The sequence below is a fragment of the Hypomesus transpacificus genome, unplaced genomic scaffold (genome assembly GCF_021917145.1).
Source record: "Hypomesus transpacificus isolate Combined female unplaced genomic scaffold, fHypTra1 scaffold_61, whole genome shotgun sequence".
Lineage (NCBI taxonomy): Eukaryota > Metazoa > Chordata > Actinopteri > Osmeriformes > Osmeridae > Hypomesus > Hypomesus transpacificus.
Genome location: NW_025814034.1, coordinates 692,337 through 708,619, shown reverse-complemented (window position 1 = coordinate 708,619; position 16,283 = coordinate 692,337). Strand labels below are relative to the sequence as shown.

Sequence of the window (16,283 nt, the reverse complement as noted above, 5' to 3'; positions counted from 1 at the left end):
CAGACAAGCAGAGACCTCTGTACCAGCAGGACACAACAGCAGCCAGGATACCACAGTACTGGAACGTCCTGCAGATTCACTCTCTTTATTCAGTGAACTTCAGCCCCTAACAGGGCAGCTGGAACAGATCGTGCCACAGCAGGTCGAGGTACACCTGCAGTCAGGGCGACCTTCGCTAAGTTACCACAGGCTCCACATATCAGGGCACACAATAGTTTTTTCCCCGATGTAGTTCAGTGTAGTACAGTGAAATACATGTGTAATTAGTTAAATCAAGTAAATTTATATATAAAGCACATAAAAAAAGCCAATGCTGACCAAAGTGATGTAAAAAAAATACTGTGAGCCAACAAAGAAATTTTAATAATATTAATAATAATAATTAGGAGAGGAAAATGACTGTTTTCCAAACATTGAGTTGAACGTTACATGCTAAGAAAAGGCACTATTACTCTATCGAATATATAATGTATATAGTACATATATAATAACATATATACTGTATATATAATAAAGAAATAATTATAGTATATACATGTTTTAAACAGAATTAATAGATGTTGACAAATAATTTAAACATAGTGTTCACTATGTCTATGAATAGATATGAGTAGTTATTGATGAATAAACCAACATCTGTCAAACTTGATAGATTTATATCCCTTACATTATAACACACTGTTACAAATTGTGCTGCTATAATTTTTATTCTAAAACTGGTTGTTCCCATCCTTGATTGTGATTGGCTATATGGCATTCCATGCCGTTGTAAAATCCAGCATATAAATCCAGCATCCTCATAACATTCTTTAACATTCCATATTACTGCGCATCGAATATTTCAAATTGAAAAAGACGGCAAAGGTGTCCATCTGGCGGTTGCGTGGCAACGATTTATGTTGGAACTATACTTTGTAGTAGCGGAAGAATTACGGTTTATTATGAAACTATTTTGTTTTAAATTGTTTTTATTGATGAAACCATATCAAATATTTGTAGTAACAGTTTTAGAAAAGCAATAAGCTCCGCTTCGCGTCGTGCCTAACAACTCCCCTTACCTGTTCTAAAATCATCGTAAACCACAGCTTCTTGGGGCTTATTTCTTAAATTACACATCCGCACTTCGCATAACTGTTAGAGTAAGGAGAGGGAGAATAAACTGAGAATTAATTTGTTAAATTTTAGATAGGTATATTAATATATATAGTTTGGTTTGAAGGTCAAATCTAAACATTTAATTTTGGTCTTGAGATTTGGAGTTTTCAGGTGAGAGATTTGGTCTAATTCGTAGAACGTGCGGAACCTTATAACGGGTCCGTTGTTGTCGACCGATTTGTTGTCACACATGAGTCTTGTTTGGTTGTTGGTCGTCCTTCTAGAGATGACATAGACATGTCTATGGGAGATGACCGGGGATGGTTGTAACACTTTTTGTTTGAGCATCGGTAACTCAGTGGTTGTTTGTGCTAGCTCTCTCAAACATTGATACATACAACCCATATCTGTCTTCTACACATATAACTCTCTTGGACATCTACTACACAATCATAGATTAGGTGAATTAGTGTCAAATACAAAGAGTTCCGTTGTTACAACCTACCCCACAACTGGGGTGAGTTGTAACACTAGCTGGGGATGGATGTAACATGGAGAGGTAATTTGCTAAAATAAGATCCACACAATACAATTTGTAATATAACTTTATTGATGAACAAAGCACACATTGTTTTGAATAAGCTGAACTATTAAGTGACAAAAACACTTATTCTTTAACTGAAAACTATTTCTGTGTGTGTTTGTTTGAGTGTGCGTTTGTGTGCGTGTGTGGACTGTAATTCTGTATGTGCATTTGTCACAGGTTTAATCACTGTCACAATGGTGGCAAATGTAGACGGCTGCCCCTGGAGTGCAGGCTGTGTGGGCCCAGAACTGACAGCTCACACATTTAACCCACTTTTCTTTTGGCCTCGAGTTTGCGAAGGATTCCATGCACACAATGCAGAAATTCTCATCATCTGAGGTTTCAGAATCCTCTTGAACTTTGGGCTTGGGCCTTTTGCTTCTTTGCTTTGTTTTCTTCTTTTGCACCTTTCCAGGTAGCTGGGTTATTCTTTTTTTAAAGGTTTTTTTCCTTGCTTCCTTTTCAAGTTCCTGTTTCACAGGTGTATCTGTCAAGATTTCTGATTGCCTCCTCTTTCTATTACCACTGGCATTCTTCCTTGGACCTGCTTTGGGAAATGGACGGAGAGCAGATGGACTGAAACCTTTTTGAGCAGCTTGACTTAAGTCCAGAGGCTGATCCAGAGAAAAAGCTTGACCTGCCAAGTCAACTGGAAAAGAGGCTTGGGCTGGCTCGGCTGAGCTGGAGGCCAGAGAGGCAGATGGTTCAGGGCGGTCTGTGACCTGTGATGGTACATAGTCACAGTCCTGGAAAATGTCTGGATTGAAAGGCCAGATGCCTGTACATCTAAAATCAGCTTGTACATTGTTTGGTGTAGCAGCATTGGGGAATGCAATCCTGACCAGGCTTGGGATGTTATAGATTGTCATCGGTTTTGCAGGATTCATTCTCATCCATGCATCACTGGCTGTGTTTATCAGCTTCTTGAATGGACCATAGACGCTACGATCAAGAGGCTGTAGCTTGTGCGAACAGTGGGGTGGCAAAGAAAGGAGAACTATCCCATTTTCTTTGCAGTAAGTGATTGCCTTCACTGAAAGATGGGAACTGTGGTTGTCCAACAACAGTAACACCTTCTTGTCAGGACTGACTTTTGTCTGCTTTACAAAATGATTCAGGAAGATTAAGAAATCTTCCTCCTGCATCCATCCGGAGCCATTACCACACCCAACACTGCCTGGTGGTCCATCGTTTAAGAAGTGGTCTTTGTATCTTTTACGTGGGAAGACAAAGGCTGGAGGAATGACATTTCCCAGTGCATTCACAGCACAAGCTACAGATACCAAGACACCCCTTTCTCCTGAGGTCATTGCACCAACTTGCTTGACACCGCGCCGTGCGATTACACGGTCAGGAGTCTGGACAGTTGTGATACCCGTCTCATCCACATTCCAAATATCGTTTCCAGTAAAGCTGTGCTTCTCTATCACATCTCCAAGCTTTTTGAAAAATCTCTCCACATTTGGACGGTTGAAACTTGTGGCCCGTGACAAACTAGTTGGCTGTGCAGCTCTGATGGACAGATTTGGATGGCGTTTCATGAAGCCGGAAAACCAGTCAGTTCCTGCCATGGCTTTCTGCTTCCATGAATGGGGATATTTACATTTATTCTCTTCTGCCAACTGGTATGCAAACTTCCTGACCTAAAAGCAAGTGATCAGTAAACTTGTTATCCCCATGAATGATGTATGAGCCCTTGGGGCAATAAGTAATAAACAAGCCGCAACAATTGTTGCTGAAAAGCTGTAAATAATCTCTACCTCTTCATAATGGGGATAATAATTGTGAAGTGAAATTATTATTATTTTTGATTTTTTTTACTATGCCTATCTCATTGTTACCTCTCGAGGGGTTAACCCATAGAACAGACCAGCTGCCTCTGTTAAATACTGTCAAGAGTTCCTCCTGTGCCTCACTGAAGACCTTCTGACTACTACGGTAGCCTACATGGGGCCTCTCACTTGAACCCTCCTCTCTGAGCTTCTTTGCAGCTTTAACATATCTGTATAGTGCAACGTGACAGATTGAATAGGCCTTGGCCACTGATCTCAGAGAATCTCCCTTCCTGACTTCAATTGCAGCCTTTCTCAGAATTTCTGCAGGGACACCCCTGTTTGTTTTGCGCTTCCACTGCCTTGGCATGCTAGAAAAAAGGTGAAAAGTACAAAAACCATATTGAGTCATCATAAGGGGATGGTTGTAACATTTTTTATGAACTGTTACAACCATCCCCACAACGACCAGCCATTACATAGCTAACTGTTTAAGGTATGTGGGTTTGAAGTTAGCATGAATGCTAAGCATCAAATTAAACTAGACAAACGGCTCCATTAGGTGATATAAATTGCAACATTGCATCTACAATACAATAAATGCTAGGCAAATAACAATCTTGATTTAAAAAAATACTTTCTTACCTGAAAATCAGTTTTTTGGGTTGTAATTTTTTCGTGTTGCTAACAAAGAACTGCCACTTCTCATTTCCTGCTTGGAAAGGAAGTGGGAGTCTATGATATTGATGACATCACTGTAGTTCCTTTCTAATTGGTCAAACTGACAGTGTTACAACTAACCCCGTGTTACTTTCATCCCCGGTCTCCCCTACCAGAACTTTACTGCTCTTTTAAAAACTGTTTGTGCGCTGGGAACAGCAAGCAGATCTACTTACTATCTGTTTGCAGCTCTCAGACTATCAGACTTAGCCTGGCTGCCAGCCCAACTTCTCCCCGCCCCCAAAAAAATTGGGTCGGGAAGTTGGGTCTGGAGGGTCTCGTATTGGGGACCAACTACAGAAAACCAGAATCTGGGCGAACCAATTAAATTGCCAGGGCGGGCTTTATACGATGATGGACAGATGATCAACAGTAACGTAATCACCCACGACACAAAAGAGCGCTTAAGTTGAATTCGTTTTGAACAAACATGGCTACCGCTGGAGATCTGGGATGTTATGATTCTGCCATCGAGTCTGTTTTAGAAGACATCGACAGCGCATTAATTTTGAAAGAGGAACAGAGAGACGCAATCAAGGCATTTGTCATGGAAAATATGTTTTTGCCGTCCTTCCTACGGGAATCGGTAAAAGTTTAATTTCTGTTTAAACTCTGTTGCTCTGATTGGTTGTAGATCTATCCAATTGAGCGAAGAGGCATTTGTTTTCCAGGCTCGTTTGAAACACGCCTCGTAGTCAAAGCCCAACGGAGAGTTCTCAGACTCATATTCTGACTAGAATTGTGAGTATGACAACGTCAGGCTATCAGACTACCTTGCCCTACAACAACCTTCCACCTCCACTGCAGAGCCTGCGTGTTTGCACAGTGATATAGGAGCGAAACTCAATATATTTCTACAGCAGTGTAGAAAACAATTCTATCAATAATGTTTTCGATTGCAATTCTTCTCTTTTTAAGTCAAAGTCCAAGAGATTTATTTATCATCATTATAACTTTTATCATCGAAGCAGCTGCCGTACCCAGAAGCAATGCAGCCAATTTGTAGAGAACTTTAACAGACTTGCCAAACTTCTAGTCTCCTTAAGAAAAGGTGCTTTAAAGATGTTGCTCCTTGTGGAGTATGTGGGGAGTGTATATTGTTGTGTGTGTGTGTTAATGCTGTATTTTCACTTCGCTATGAGTTCTGTGTGTGTACTGAAACTTCCCGAGATTTGTTTATGTTTTTGTTTTTACTTTCTCGTCCATTATTCTTAAATACATCGTTTCGGCTTGTATGCAGTAGTGTCAATATGATGGTGATAATATCCTGTTCCCTCCACTAGGGGACAGCACCGATACACTACTCTGTCAGACTGACGGTCAATCGTTAGCTTCAGATAAACTCAATGTGGACACATGATCCAAGTTTACTCGCTTAGATAGATTTCTTACTCTGTTAATATGCATCTATTAATTAAAAAACTAACTGTAATCACACTACAATCAGACACAAGCACTCTTGTTACTCTGTAAAAACAATCCTAAGTATGTAACTTCAGGGCAGCTGGGAGTGCTTGTGAGTCAGATGGCTAAGCGGTGAGGGAGTCGGGCTAGTAATCAGAAGATTGCCGGAGCGATTCCCCGCTGTGCCAAATGATGTTGTGTCCTTGGGCAAGGCACTTCACCCTACTTGCCTCGGGGGGAATGTCCCTGTACTTGCTGTAAGTCGCTCTGGATAAGAGGTCTGCTAAAATGACTAAATGTAACTGTTGTATAAAAGCAGTAAACCATTGGAGGGGTGATACATGGAACAGGGTTGTGGTGATGGACAACATTCCTCATGCTGGTGATACACAACACCCTAGTGGGTTAATGCTTCAATAGACATTTAATAAATATATAAATGCAGTAACACAACAGGCTTGGGGAATGAATAAGTCTACATATGATCTAGAAAATACTTTTTGTGAAGAAAAACAAGTGCAGTGGAATCATTTTGGTTGATTTAACTTTATTGAATACAAGATCAGTGAGATGGATAAACAGATAGTTTTAGAGATAGAGAGATGGATAGAGAGATGGATAGACAGATAGTTTGAGAGATAGAGATGGATAGAGAGATGGATAGAGAGATGGATAGAGAGATGGATGATCTCACAAGGAGGGCAGGCAGTAGCGGCTCTTCTTTCTCGTCCAGATAAAGTTACACAGTAACCATGGTTACCTTCCTGTAAGAACAAGGACGTTTGTGTTGGCATAAGTCGAATGAGACATGCACTTACATACAGTGAACGCAGAGTCAAGCAGTCACTCATCTACACAGTCACCATGGTTCTAGGCGCAGGAGGGTCTGGGTTGTCCTGGAGCAGTTTGTGTCCCAGGGATGGCTTCTCCAGCAGGGCTGAAACAAGCACAAAAACCTGAAGACTCTGGGGATGGTTTCCAACACTGGGTGTGCTGGAACTGGCCCTGGGGGTCACACTGGGGGACTAAAGCTCCAGGGAGAGGGGTCACACTGTTCCTCCACAGCTGACAGAAGGTCAGAGGAACAACTGGGGAGAGAGAGAGAGAGAGAGAGAGAGAGAGAGGGAGAGAGAGAGATAGAGAGAGAGAGAGAGAGAGAGAGAGAGAGAGAGGGAGGGAGAGAGGGAGAGAGAGAGAGAGAGAGAGAGAGAGAGAGAGAGGGAGGGAGGGAGGGAGGGAGAGAGAGAGAGAGAGAGAGAGAGAGGGAGGGAGGGAGAGAGAGAGAGAGAGAGAGAGAGAGAGGGAGGGAGGGAGGGTGTAAAGAAGAGAGAGAATGAAAAATCACACACAAAATCAATCTCCTTTCATAAATAGGACTTTCACCCTGCTACGCCACCACCAAGCTAACAGTCTGATGGATTGGGAGGGTGTATTTATACTGAGTCCTTTCTCAAGCACACATCTCGCACTCACACATTCCTCACATAAACACACACAGTCCTCTTGCACACACCACTAAAACACACACCTTTGCAGTTTGGTTTGGGTTGTCCTGGAGGAGTTTGTGTACCAGAGATGCCATCTCCAGCACCGTTGACACACCAGCAGTGCCCTGTAGAGCCCCAGCACTGGGTGGGGAGGAACTGGCCCTCTGAGTCACACTGGGGGACGTAGGCTCCAGGTTGAGGGGTCGCACTGGCCCTCCAGTACTCACAGTAAGTCTGAGGACGAACTGGGGACAGAGTGGGGGGGGGGGGGTGGGATGAAAGAGAGAGGATGATAGAGGATAAGAGAGATAGGATGAGAGAGAGAGGATGAAAGACAGAGGATGAGAGAGAGAGAGGATGATAGAGCTACCTAACAGTGATAGGTAGGTAGGTAGATAGGTACAAAGACAGTAGCAAGTCCTTACACACCTGAGCAGTCAGGTCTGGGTTGTCCTGGAGGAGTCAGTGTCCCAAAGATGGCTTCTCCAGAAGGCTTGACACACCAGCAGTACCGTGTCGACTCTGAACACTGGGACGGGAGGAACTGGCCCTGGGAGTCACACTGGGGGATGTACACTCCACGGATGTTCACTACACTGACCTTCCACAGCTCACACCTGGTCTGGGGACGACCTGGGAGAGAGAGGGAGGATGAGAGGGAGAGAGAGTGGAGAGAGAGGAGAGAGAGAGGAGAAAGAGAGAGGAGAGTGAGATGAAGAGAAGATGAGGGAGAGGAGAGAGGAGACAGATGAAGAGAACGCTTTGCGTCGGGGTGCTGTTCGCCCTGTCGGGGCTTATGACCGGTGTTCTATACATTATCCCTTATTTATTTGATTATTATTCAGTGTTGACTGTTTTGGCAAAAAAAATTCACTTGAACATTCATGGCAGATCCGTTTGACAGAGCGAGGGAGTTTCACAGGGTGGGCTAGGTTTATCACTTTACTCTTGTATACCACTGCCTAATCTGCCATGCAACAATCTCAGACAAATGATCTAGAACTCAGGATATCTGTGTTTCAATAACTATTTGCAAATTTGTATTATTAGTATCTATTCTTGATGGATGACTGTGTTAATCATCTGGTCTGCTCCTCTCTCTGTCTCTGGAGGAGGGGGTCTCTCACTGACCTGCTCCTCTCTGTCTCTGGAGGAGGGGGTCCCTCGTTGACCTGCTCCTCTCTGTGTCTCTGGAGGAGGGGGTCTCTCACTGACCTGCTCCTCTCTGTCTCTGGAGGAGGGGGTCTCTCACTGACCTGCTCCTCTCTGTGTCTCTGGAGGAGGGGGTCCCTCGTTGACCTGCTCCTCTCTGTGTCTCTGGAGGAGGGGGTCTCTCACTGACCTGCTCCTCTCTGTGTCTCTGTCTCTGGAGGAGGGGGTCTCTCACTGACCTGCTCCTCTCTGTGTCTCTGGAGGAGGGGGTCTCTCACTGACCTGCTCCTCTCTGTCTCTGGAGGAGGGGGTCTCTCACTGACCTGCTCCTCTCTGTCTCTGGAGGAGGGGGTCTCTCACTGACCTGCTCCTCTCTGTGTCTCTGTCTCTGGAGGAGGGGGTCTCTCACTGACCTGCTCCTCTCTGTGTCTTTGGAGGAGGGGGTCTCTCGCTGACCTGCTCCTCTCTGTGTCTCTGGAGGAGGGGGTCTCTCACTGACCTGCTCCTCTCTGTCTCTGGAGGAGGGGGTCTCTCACTGACCTGCTCCTCTCTGTGTCTCTGGAGGAGGGGGTCTCTCACTGACCTGCTCCTCTCTGTCTCTGGAGGAGGGGGTCTCTCACTGACCTGCTCCTCTCTGTGTCTCTGTCTCTGGAGGAGGGGGTCTCTCACTGACCTGCTCCTCTCTGTGTCTCTGGAGGAGGGGGTCTCTCACTGACCTGCTCCTCTCTGTCTCTGGAGGAGGGGGTCTCTCACTGACCTGCTCCTCTCTGTGTCTCTGGAGGAGGGGGTCCCTCACTGACCTGCTCCTCTCTGTCTCTGTCTTTGGAGGAGGGGGTCTCTCGCTGACCTGCTCCTCTCTGTGTCTCTGGAGGAGGGGGTCCCTCATTGACCTGCTCCTCTCTGTGTCTCTGGAGGAGGGGGTCTCTCACTGACCTGCTCCTCTCTGTGTCTCTGGAGGAGGGGGTCTCTCACTGACCTGCTCCTCTCTGTGTCTCTGGAGGAGGGGGTCCCTCACTGACCTGCTCCTCTCTGTGTCTCTGTCTCTGGAGGAGGGGGTCCCTCGCTGACCTGCTCCTCTCTGTCTCTGGAGAAAGGGGTCTCTCACTGTTTTTCTGTTTTTTTCCTTGTCTTCCTTGAGGGTTTAGGTTGAGGGGCAGTTCTGTGGACTTATGTGAAGCCCTCTGTGACATTGTACAAAGAGCTATGCAAATAACATTGATTTGATACAACATAAAACGGTAACACTTTAGATGAGCTCACCAAATTCATAATTTATTAACCAATTTGTTACTTATTAGTTAACGGTTTGTTCACCATTAGTTATTTGTTGTTCATACAAAATGTATAATTAGTAAATTACCAAAACTTAAACCCTAAACCTAAACCCTAGCCCTAACTGTGTGAACAAAGGCTTTACTAATGATACATTTTGTATAAACAATAAATAACTAATGGTGAACAAACCTTTAACTAATAGGTAACAAATTGGTTAATAAATTATGAATTTGGTGAGCTCATCTAAAGTGTTACCCATAAAACTTAAGACAGTTTATAGTTCTCTAACATGTTCAGTGTGTGTTTGTATGTGTGTTTATTACCTTCAGATGGCATTTGCCCCAGAGCCAAAGTAGTGCAGAGCAGCAGACACAGGGTGAACATCATGTTCATGATGACAGGAGAAGATCCTGGAGACCAGATCACACTGGAACAATACCGCAACTGAAGAGACAAGCAGAGACCTCTTCACCAACAGGACACAGCAGACAAGCAGAGACCTCTGTACCAACAGGACACAGCAGACAAGCAGAGACCTCTGTACCAACAGGACACAGCAGACAAGCAGAGACCTCTGTACCAACAGGACACAGCAGACAAGCAGAGACCTCTGTACCAGCAGGACACAACAGCAGCCAGGATACCACAGTACTGGAACATCCTGCAGATTCACTCTCTTTATTCAGCGAACTTCAGCCCCTAACAGGGCAGCTGGAACAGATCGTGCCACAGCAGGTCGAGGTACACCTGCAGTCAGGGCGACCTTCGGAGGGCTCCACATGTCAGTCAGGGCACACAATACTCCCCCCCCCCCCATGTAGTTCAGCTTAGAAAAGGCTTTATCGGTATGGAATACATGTGTAAATAGTCAAGTAAGTTTATTTATAAAGCATATTTAAAAAGAGCCAACGCCGACCAAAGTGCTGTAATTAAAATACTGCCAACCAACAAAGAAGTTGTAATCATATTAATAATAATAATTAGGAAAGGAGGAATGTTTACCAAACATTGAGTTGAACAATAAATGCTAAGAAAAGGCACTATTACTCTATTGAATATATATAATGTACACAGTATAAATGTATATACATATATATATATATATATAAATATAATAAAGAAATTGAAAAAAAGTACAATAAAATAAATATAGTATATATGCACAACATGTTTTAAACAGAATCAAGAGATGTTAACAAAGAATGTTAACATAGTGTTAACTATGTCTATGAATAGATATGAGTAGTTATTGATGAATAAACCAACATCTGTCAAAATTGATAGATCTGTATCCCTTAAGTTATAACACACTGTTTAAAATTGTGCTGCTATCATTTGTAATTCCTCACTTAGCATAAAGTGTTACTGTTACACTAAGGAGAGGGAGAAGAAAACTGGGAATTCATTTGTTGAATTTTAGATACGTATATTAATATATGTAGTTTGGTTTGAAGGTCAAATCTAACCATTTAATTTTGGACTTGGGATTTGGAGTTTTCAGATAAGAGATTTGGTCTCATTCGTAGAACGAGCGGAACTTCTTGTCGACCGATTTGTTGTCACACATGAGGTTTGTACCGAGTGTTGGTTAGCATACTGGAGATGATGCCAGAACTTTACTGCTCTTTTAAAAACACTGTTTGTGCACTAGGAACAACAAGCAGATCTACTTACTATCTGTTTGCAGCTCTCAGGCTATCAGACTACCTTGCCCTACAACAACCTTCCACCTCCACAGCAGAGCCTGCGTATTTGCACAGTGATATAAGAGCAAAGCTCAGTATATTTCTACAGCAGTGTAGAAAACAATTATGTTAATAATGTTTTCGATTATAATTCTTCTCCTTTCAAAGTCAAAGAGATGTATTTATCATTATTATAACTTTGTTTATCATCAAAGCAAGTGCCGTACCCAGAAGCGATGCAGCCAATCTGTAGAAAGCTGTAACAAGGCAAGGCAAGTTTATTTATATAGCAGAATTCATACACCGTGGTAATTTAATGTGCTTCACACAAATACACAACAATGTGCTTCACATACATGTATACACAATGGCAATACAATGTGTAAAAAAATACATTAAAAATAAATAAATAAAAGCAAAAGGTGATCCTTAAAACGTAATCATAACAAAAGAATTATAGGAAATAAAAGCATGAGAACATGAAGGCATAAAATAATGAATTAAAAATAAAATAAATAAAAACAGTAAAGATAGAAAATAAAAGCATAAAAAAATCATAATAAAAATCACTAGTCTACTACAGTAAGCAAGAATGCTTCAAAGGAACTGTTCATAGCCAGTTAGCAGAAGGCGATTTTTCAAAAGGTGAAAAAAATCTGAAAGAAGAGAAACAATTCATAAAAATGACAACATTTAGCAGAGAATCGTTGCTGGAGTTTCAAAAGGCCTGAAATGTATGTTAGAAAGGACCTGCTGCAAGATGAATGAAGAAAAGTACAGAAAAGAGAAGAAAAATGTGGACAAGTTTAAACCGATTTTATTTGACCGAATTCTGCATTAGGAAAACACAGATCTGTGTTCGCTCGAGTGGCTTAGTCCCAAGATCTCTACAGACCTTGCAGCTAATTTAATGCTCAACAATTGAACTAACGTTAGCTAGCATTGCTAACGACATTGGCTAACTCAATTTCGGTAGGCAATCCTCTGTATTTGCAAGCTATCTAATCTTATACTGTATCTAAAATAAGGCTTTAGGGATTGGCGAAGATAGGTCACAGGTAGTTTTTTTTTGTTTCGTAAACCTATTGGTTTACGGAGCGCTAGATTGGCTTTGCAACAAAAAAAACTTTGATACGGAGCGTTTTATGAACGGAATGACGCATTTTAAATATCGCTCGATCACGCAATTTTGATCGTGGGAAGCCGAAATCGTGATCGTGATTCAAATTTGATTAATCGTGCAGCCCTAATGGAGAGCCATCGCGCTAGCTCGATTATAATAGAGACAGACAGAAATGTAGCTAGAATTCACACCTCAAACAAGTTAACCCAGACGCAAAACTGTACGTCCAATCCAACAAATACGGATATTCTCCTAGACCCAAGACTCTGCCGAAACCAGAGGTGTCCTTTATATGTCTGTGCGGTCAGAAATACGATTCTATCGGTAGTTTTAAAATCGTCTTCCTTGTGCTTTCTCTGACGAATTTTACCCACCTCTCCATTGAAGTTAGTGAGATAATTTGAAAGGCTGCTCTCGCTTCAAGGCTCATAGCTGAAAATCTGTAAATGTGAGCTCTTTAGTAGTTAATTGGCTGAAAGAAGACCATTTTTCCTACATTTTCAGGTATAACTGGTTTCTGTAAGTTAAACTATATGAATGTCAGATTAATTTGTTTGACAATTTAGTTGAATATCAAAAAAGAACTGCCTGCTGCTCATTCATAAAAATCAAGAAGGAGCAAACATTTTTATGTATTTTAAACGGTCATAATTCAAAATTGGCTGAATATTTTAAAAAGCTGAATCATTTTGGAATAGCTGAATGTCTTGTGAACATTTTAAAGGTTGATTGGTGTCTCTAAAGTTGTAAAGTCTGTAAAGTTTGAAAGAGGAGGAAGCTTTTTTAATGATTTGAAAGGATTTACCATTACTTTTAATGGGAGTATTATATATAATAATAATAATAATTTGCACAAAAACCTTAATATATTAAAAAGTATAAAAGTGAGAAATAAGAAAAGTTATAGCACACATCTCCTGAAGACGTTGAACGTTTTGATACCAAAATTGTAGGAATCGGTGAAAGTATGCAGGACTAGGTAAAGAGCAAAAAACCGGCGGAAGAACTCAGAAGTTGAAAAACAATAGTGAGAATGCTTAACCTATAAACATGCATTTCCTGCTGAAAATGCGTTGGAATGCTTAAATCTGAAAAGAAATAGCCTACAATGCAGGAGAAGCTGAAAGCTGAACTGTTAAACAGAAGAATAAGTAGTCTAGCTAGTAGTAACACTAATATTATTGTTTTAACAGCTGAAATTATAGTCGGGATAGTAATAGCAGTAGCAGATGTAGCCTATCATTGAGTGCGTTTACTCGGCTTTCTTAGTAAGATTCAATGATGAAACATGCTGCCGATACAGGAAGATCCGGCAACACTTTGTTGCAGAAGGATGATGGTGCAAGTTTTGTCCGTGGAGCATACAACGATTAATAAAAATAATCATGTAGACGTAATCGCGTAACTAACTAGAGAGCATACAATTTCTGGGGAAATTGTGAGGGTGTGCTTGCGGCTGCCCCAGCTGCCCATAGTCTCCTGGTGTTTACTGATATCAACCATTCAGTGTGTTTTTACATTGGTTTTAGACCGCAAAGAACATCTGTGTAGGTTGTTGGTGAACTCGTCCCATTATCTGGTTACTAATTCCTAGAAAGCAATCATTAGTTAGTAATTTTGTAGACTTGTAATTAACCATATAACCAACATTTCTTCCAGTTGATAAGCAACATATAGCCTATATACAAATTACTCACCCAAAGCGACAGAAAGATAGCCTTGACTAATCAAAAGGATATGGGAATGTTGTTTAAAGAACATGTTTTACCTTATTACATGACATTTGTGTTACATTTCTAAAACAAAAATTCCTTCAAAACTTTAGTCCAATTTTCCAGGTTAGGATTTCCAGCAACAAGTCTATCTAAAGTGGATATTTAGATCGGAAGGCAGTCTGTTACTGTAGAGCTAGTAGCTACAAACTTTAACGCCCTCAGAATGTCCTACCTACTCTAAAATGGGCACTCATAAGCAGTTTTTAGTCCTGTAGACCTTCGTGAACAGATTTATAACGTTTAGGCTGTGGCATTGAAGTTCAGGTTAGTAGTCAGATAGTTTCAATTTGTGAAAGACTTTTCAATTAGCTCTACTAGTAAAGGGAGTTCCGAACATGTTCTGTTGCCGTTTCGTTTGACTTCCTAAACAGCTGTGGAGATGTTTTTCTTACTAGACTGTCTCGCATACAGCGTTGCAGTGAGCTACACTGGTTTGAAACACTAGACTGTCTCGCATACAGCGTTGCAGTGAGCTACACTGGTTTGAAACCACAGGTAATGATAATTTCACCAACAAATCGTTTACAACGAAAAAGTATTTGTGAGAAATGTTTATTTTAACGATTGAAAAAAGATGCATCACAGACCGCTATGTGTCATAGCAACAGAGGCTAATGTCATGATGCTAACGCTTCAGTAAAATAGTAGACTACTGTTTCCAAAAGTAGACTTCTTATTAAAATCAGCTCATATTGTACATTACATTTCACATCACAAGGTAAAATATTACATAGTTATCAGTCTGGCTTCTTTGCTTGTGTTTCTGCAGCTGGTAAAGCCTAGCTATATCCCCCAGAAGTTAACGAGCTGCTAAAATAATGTTCCGCTACAGGTAGTCACACGTGTTTTGGTCACGCGTATTTTTCTAACGTTAGTGACTGTGGCTAGCAAGTTAGCCACCGTTAGTTTCACTTTCGCCACAAAACCTTAGTTAAAACCTAAACCGTGCAACGGAACGTAAATCCCGATAGAAGCAACGCAATCGTGACCAAGACGAACATTTTGACATCGCCGTTGTTTATGTACTCCAAATATTGACTGATCCTTAGGGGTGGGAAAATAATTATAATATATAAGTGAGATAACAAAGGTTGTTCCCTTGCCGAAGGCAAACACACCCAATTACACATGTAAACAGAGTAATCCTATTATTGGCATAAACCGACAATTGCTATCGGGGGGTGAACGCAGTCAGTGGCGTAGTAGAACGACAGTTCCATTACCACAGTAGTTAAGAGATATTAGCAGCATCTGCAGAATTAGTAATTGTAGTAATATCGCGTTCCATGCCGTTATAAAATCCAGCATAACCTTACAGGTTGTCCTCATAACATTCTTTAACATTCCATATTACTGCGCATCAACTTTTATGCCACCGTGAAGAACGGCAAAGGTGACCATCTGGCTGTTGCGTGGCAACGATTTATGGAGGAACTATACTTTGTAGTGGCGTAAGAATTACGGTTTATTATTAAACTGTTTGGTTTCTAATTGTTTTTATTTATGAAACCATATCGAATATTTGTAGTAACAGTTTTAGAAAAGCAATAAGCCCCGCGAGTCCATTCGCGTCGTGCCTAACAACTCCCCTTACCTGTTCTAAAATCAGCGCAAAACACGGCCTCTTGGGGCTTATTGCTTAAGTAACAGGCGTGGTCTTGCAAGGTCCTGCAAGTTCCTGTCCGCTCCGACCAGGAGTCGAACTTACCACCTCTGACTTCCCAAGCGCCACCACTACCAACTACGTCAACGAAAAGCTAGCAATTCTCGACGCGGGTGGCCTATTACATGCTTGAGGAGAGATTTTCACCACACACCGGCTACAATGCCATAGGATATAGCAGTATCAGTAGTGGTAGTAGTTGTGTTGTGGTGCTCTTAGTCTTTTAATGAGACGAGTTGACTGAATAGCTTGTCTTGTGTCTCCACTAATCAGCTAATACTAATCACCTGTGTAAGAGACTGGCGTGTGTTTGTGTGGTTGCCACGGTGATGGTGCAGCTATGGCTGCTAACGCGCTGAGGGCAGAGAATAACATAAATGTAGCTAGAATCCACACCTCAAACAACTTAACCTAGATGCAAACTATACGTCCAATCCAAAAAATAAAGATATTTTCCGAGACCCAAGACTCTGCCGAAACCAGAGATGTCCTTTATATGTCTGTGCGGTCAGAAATACGAATCGACCGGCAGTTTCTAAATATGGT

The 16,283-nt window shown here is 41.8% G+C and overlaps 1 protein-coding gene across 1 annotated transcript; it reads right to left on the bottom strand.

Annotated features, from left to right (window-relative positions):
- Nucleotides 1–6,107: 6,107 nt before the first annotated feature.
- On the bottom strand, nucleotides 6,108–10,128 carry LOC124465949 (equistatin-like). The gene is made up of 7 exons (XM_047017638.1): nucleotides 10,100–10,128; nucleotides 9,992–10,063; nucleotides 9,815–9,935; nucleotides 7,494–7,697; nucleotides 7,106–7,309; nucleotides 6,441–6,665; nucleotides 6,108–6,341 (listed from the first exon to the last, which is right to left on the bottom strand). The coding sequence occupies exons 3-6, from the start codon at nucleotides 9,882–9,884 to the stop codon at nucleotides 6,448–6,450; spliced, it is 696 nt and encodes a 231-aa protein (XP_046873594.1). The 5' UTR covers nucleotides 9,885–9,935; nucleotides 9,992–10,063; nucleotides 10,100–10,128; the 3' UTR covers nucleotides 6,108–6,341; nucleotides 6,441–6,447.
- Between the last annotated feature and the right edge of the window lie 6,155 nt (nucleotides 10,129–16,283).